The sequence below is a fragment of the Nicotiana sylvestris genome, chromosome 6 (genome assembly GCF_000393655.2).
Source record: "Nicotiana sylvestris chromosome 6, ASM39365v2, whole genome shotgun sequence".
In the NCBI taxonomy this organism is placed as follows: domain Eukaryota; kingdom Viridiplantae; phylum Streptophyta; class Magnoliopsida; order Solanales; family Solanaceae; genus Nicotiana; species Nicotiana sylvestris.
The window spans coordinates 46,411,529-46,417,087 of NC_091062.1; the positions used below are offsets into that span (position 1 = coordinate 46,411,529).

General features: G+C 40.4%; 1 protein-coding gene across 1 annotated transcript; it reads left to right on the plus strand.

Moving 5' to 3' along the window:
* Nucleotides 1-4,025: 4,025 nt before the first annotated feature.
* LOC138870559 (uncharacterized) lies at nucleotides 4,026-4,886 on the plus strand. The gene has a single exon (XM_070148378.1). The coding sequence runs from the start codon at nucleotides 4,026-4,028 to the stop codon at nucleotides 4,884-4,886; it is 861 nt and encodes a 286-aa protein (XP_070004479.1).
* The last annotated feature ends 673 nt before the right edge of the window (nucleotides 4,887-5,559 follow it).

Consider the following 5,559-nt stretch of genomic DNA (forward strand, 5'->3'; position numbering starts at 1 on the left):
TCCCCGTATTAGGGCGAGTAACTTCCTAATTACCAATGTGATGCTCACTTTGCTTGAGCAATGTAACAGGTGCTCCAATACAAAATGCTTATAAAAGTCTGAATGGGTTTGTGGACACTTGTTGGGGGAGCAAGAAAACAAATGTTTTCGAGGATGTATTGAGGCTAAGTATTTTTCCCTTCTCTCTCGGGGGAAAGATTTAGATTAGCTGGAACGATTGCCGAACCATTCAATTCACACTTGTGATATGTTGGCGGAAAAGTTCATTGATAAGTTCTTCCCTCCCGGACACATAGCTACACTTCGAGATGAGATCTTAGCATTCAAGAAAGAGCCAAATGAACCACCACACGAGATATGGTAATGATATAGAACTATGGTCAAGGGATGTCCCAACAACGATATGATGGAAAATATGATTCAACAAACCTTCTATCATAGAATTAACACGACCAACCAATGTGTAGTGAATCTACTAGAGATGAAAACTTTATGACTACGCCTTACACGGAGGCGTATGAGATCTTAGATGAGATGGCAGACAAGTCGTTGGATTGGCAATCCCAGTACAATGTTCCACAAGGTGACCCGAATATGATCCACCTTCACAAAGAATTGCAAGGCCATGGGCAAGCCATTGCCGAATTGACAACTACCATGACTTAACTAGCAAAGGCCCAACTAAATCAAGTGCAAAATCTTAAGCAAATCAATGCTATGGAAGGAGTGAACATGATTGAAAAGGGTCATCACTCGTTTTGAAAGTAAATTCTATGTTTTGAGGCCTTAGAAACATCTTTTTGTCTCACCTCGATTTGCGTGCACAGTCTGAGCGCATTTCCGAGAAGCTTTTATGTAAAAACTAAGTGAAATAAGGAAATTGGCTTTAAAAATTAATTAAAGTTGACTTTGGTCAACATTCTTGGTAAACGGACCCATACCCGTGATCCGACGGTCTCGTAGGGTCCGTAGTAAAATATGGGACTTGGGTGTATGCCCGAAATCGAATTCCAAGGTCCCAAACCCGAGAAATGAATTTTTAAAGAAAATTATTTTTTGGAAAATATAATGGCCTTTAGAAGTGAATTGATGTAATTTCTTGATGTTATCGGGCCCGTATCTTGGTCCTGGAGCCCGGTACAAATCTGAAATAATAATTAAGTTGAATTTGTGAAGTTTGGTAAGAATCGGAGTTCGTTTGGTATAAATCGGACATTTATTTTATAAAATAGTAATTTTCATGTTCTTGGGTGATTTCATGAATTTGTGGTTTAATTCATAGTTGTTGATGTTATTTTGATGATTTGATTGCACGAGCAAGTTCGTATGATATTTTTGGACTTGCGTGCTTGTTTGGTTTGGAGCCCCGAGGGCTCGGATAAGTTTTGGATAGGCCCCGGAGTGAAATTGGACTTAGAAAAAGTTGCTGGTATCTGGTATTTTTGCCCAGGCCTCTGATCTCACAATTGCGAGATCAGGCTTCGCAATTGCGAAGTCCTCAGGTATGGGAATTGCGACCCAGGCATCGCAAATGCGAACCTAGCCTGGGCAGGCCTTGGTCGCAAATGCGAAATGGGATGTGTCGCAAATGCGACTAATCCCTTGCAAATGCGAAGGCAACAAGTCCTGAAGGGGTTTGCAATTGCGAACCCTGGTCGCAATTGCGACATGTGCGACTAGTTAATTGGGACTTAGACACATTTCTCTTCATTTTTCAAACTCTCTCAAACTCTAAGCTCTCTTGGGCGATTTTCTAAAGAAAAGGTCTTCTCCAAATCAATTGTAAGTCATTTCTAACTCATTTTCTATAATCTATAATATCTTTTCACATGATTTCATTTCAAAATCAAGGGTTTTCATGGGGGAAATTGGGTGCTTTGGGTAGAACTTAGGATTTTCACTTTTTGGGGATTTGGACCTCGATTTGAGGTCCCATTTCAAAACAAATTATATATTTGGGTTCGTGGGTGAATGAGCGATTGGAATTTTGGTTCGAACCTCGGGTTTTGACCATGTGAGCCCGGGGTCAATTTTTGACTTTTTGGGAAAATCATTAAAACCTATTTTCATGCATTAGAATTGATTCATTTAGCATTTATTGATATCGTTAAGTAAATTATAACTAGATACAAGTGAATTGGAAGTGGAATCGAGGGGTAAAGCGGTAGTTTAGGCTTGATTGTGTTCGTGGCATTGCGGTATGTGTTTGGTCTAACCTTAGCTTGAGGGATTATGAGTTGTGTCTTAATTGCTATGTGTTAATTCTGGAGTACGATATATAGGTGTGGTGACGAGTATCTATACGTCGGTGTCAAGCATGCCCGTGAGTCTTATACTATGATTGATGTGACTCCATTTTGTATTGTTCATGCTTAATATGATGATTATCAATGCTGAACAAGGTTTATGGAAGTATTCTTGGTAATTGTACGTTGTAGAGCATTGACTCAAGTTGAGAATTGAGTTGTGAAAAGATTGTGGAAAAGAGGAGAGGTTTATGATATTGTTTCCCTTGCCGGGATGTTATTGCTTTGATATTGTTTTTCTTGCCGGGATATTATTGTTATGCTATTGTTCCCTTTCCGGGATTCTATTGTGATTTTATTGATTCCCTTGCCCATATTGCTTTGTGATTGTTGCTTGGGTAAGAAAGAGTGTAAAAGCATGAAGGGTAATGCCGTGCATGATATTTGTGAGAGAGTGTTAATGCAGGAAGGGTGATGTCGTGCCGATATTGTGAGGTACAAGCACGAAGAGTGATGTCGTGCCGCACGATGTACAATGTCGTGCCATGATATGAGTGATAATGCACGAAGGATAATTCCGTGCCATGATTATGTGAGGTAAAAGCACGAAGAGTGATGCCGTGCCAATTATATTGATTCTTATGGTGAGGACGAGAGTAAAAGCACGAAGGGTGATACCATGCACTTGTCATTGATTTCCTTTTTCTTGCTTATAGTTGAATTTTGGTGTTTCATATGTTTCTTTACTGAATTTTTGTTGTACATGATATTTCCCCGAGCATGTTTCCCCTTCCCATCTTTAACTGTTAGTTTCTGTCGTTATTATTTGCTGTATATGATATAACTGCACAGGTTTATTTGGAGAACTATGTGCAAGAAGATTGTAGTTTTGAGAAAGATTATTCCTATAATGAACAAGAAGAGGAGGTGCGATGTGCGAATAATTTTCAAGGGCAAACAAACAACTTCCAAGGCCCAAGCCAACAACAATGGCGACATCAAAATAATAAAGGCAATTGGAATTCTAACAATTAAGGAAATTGGAGTGGAGGAAACAATCAAGGGAATTGGCATAACAATAACAATCAAGGAAATTGGAGTGGAAACAACCAAGGAAATTGGGGAGGTAACAATCAAGGTGAATGGAACAACAATTAAGACAACCCGGGGTTGGGTTTTCAAAGCCCCCCAGTATACCACAACCAAGCAACCCACCTCCTTATCCTTCCCATGGTTTGAGTTCTTCAAACAATGAGATGGGGCGTATTGAAAATATGTTCAAGAAAATGATGGAAAAAATACCGATTCGGATGCCCAACTTGGCTCACACAACACATCAATCGACTCTACCAAGTGAGATGGTGGTAAACCCAAAGGGTGGTAACAACACAAGGCATGTTATGGCAGTTATCACAGGAAGTGGACGAGGTGGGAATACACCCACCTCAAGTGGAAGGCAACTTGTTGATGATGATCAAGTGATGCAAGAAGAAGAGATCCCGAACAATGTATTGCAACCTAATGATGAAGTTTGGATTGACATTGATGATATTATGGAAGAGACTCAAGAGGAGGTGAACCCGTCCAGGGAACACATTATTGACATACCGGAGCTTGTAGTGCAAAAGGCTAAGGCACCATTGCCTAAGCCTCTACCTCCATACCCTCAGAGACCTGCCAAGAAAAATGGTGACAATTAATTCAAGAAGTTCATTCAAATGATGAAGAGTCTCTTAATCAATGTGCCATTCATTGAAGCTTTAGAACAAATGCCCGTTTATGAAGGATCTTGTGAAAAAGAAGATATCCATGAATTTTGAGACCATAAAAGTCACTCATCAAGTGAGTGCAATTGTACATTCAATGGCTCCTAAGTTGGAGGATCCCGGGGCTTTCACGATTCCTTGTACGATTGGAAGTGTCGAGTTTGCTAAAGCTCTTTGTGATTTTGGGGCAAGTACCAATTTGGTGTCCTATTCAGTTTTCAAGACTTTGGGAATTGGGAAACCAAGACCTACCTCTATGAGATTACAAATGGCTGACCATACCATGAAGAGACCCTTGGGAGTGATTGAAGATGTTTTGGTTCGTGTTGATAAATTCATTCTTCCGACAGATTTTATCATTCTAGATTGTGAGGTTGATTATGAAGTACCGATTATTCTTGGGAGACCTTTTCTTACTACAGGTAAGGCTCTTTATGATGTTGAAGCCGGAGAACTTACTTTCTGGGTTGGTGATGAAAAAGTGGTATTCCGTATGTGCAAGTCCATGCAGCAACCAAATAGTAATGAGGTGTGTTCTTTTGTGGACTTGGTGATCAATGTTATTGTTGATAAAATAAGTACTACAATTAATGTTGGTGATATGTTGGAGCTCGTCTTGCTCAACTTTGATGATGGCGAGATAGACGGCTTCATGGAATGTGTGAATTCTTTGCAAGGAATGGGCTCGTACAACTATGCACCCTGGAAATTGTCCTTGGACCTTGAAAATAGGACAACTCCTCCTACAAAGCCTTCTATTGAACAACCTCCTACCTTGGAGTTGAAGCCATTGCCTCCACAGCTTCGATATGAATTTCTTGGTCCTTGTTCTACTTTACCAGTTATTCTTTCCTCTTATTTGTCTAACGTGTAGGTAGATTCCATATTGGTGGTGCTACAAAAGAGGAAGAAGGTTATTGGGTAGACCTTGGCGGATATTCGGGGGATAAGCCCCACTTTTTGCATGCATAAGATCAAGTTGGAGAATGGAGCCAAACCATCTATTGAACATCAAAGGAGATTCAATGAGGCTATACAAGAAGTTTTCAAGAAGAAGATTATTAAATGGTTGGATGCCGGGTTTGTCAATACCATCTCTGATAGTTCGTGGACTTCTGCGATTCAATATGTCCCAAAGAAAGAGGTCATGATTGTGGTCAGTGATAACTAGGGATTATAGTTCATTTTACCCTCACTCTTACTTGAGTTTTGATTAAAAATGTATACAAAATAGTCCCAAAGGCTTACATGTTGTACTTGTTTGTCGGGTTTGGTCAAAAAGGTGATAATTAGTCAAAACCAGCTCAAGAAGGAGTGAAACATGCACAAGTACCAAGAACAAGTTCAAGCACAGTGCAACAGAACCACTGCGGACGCATTCCATTTAGTGTGGTCCGCAGTGAGGATATTCAGAGAGGTGCATATTTTGGAAACTCAAGCACTGGCCGTAAACCATTTTGTGCGGGCCGCAGTGGCCTCACCGCGGCCGCAATCGAGTTTGTGCGGTCTGCAAAGATGGGGGTTCAGAGAGTTGGGAGTTTGGAGTT

What these genes read in the sequence shown, in the direction of transcription:
- LOC138870559 (XM_070148378.1), top strand. Translation starts at nt 4,026, where the DNA reads ATGAAGGATCTTGTGAAAAAGAAGATATCCATGAATTTTGAGACCATA.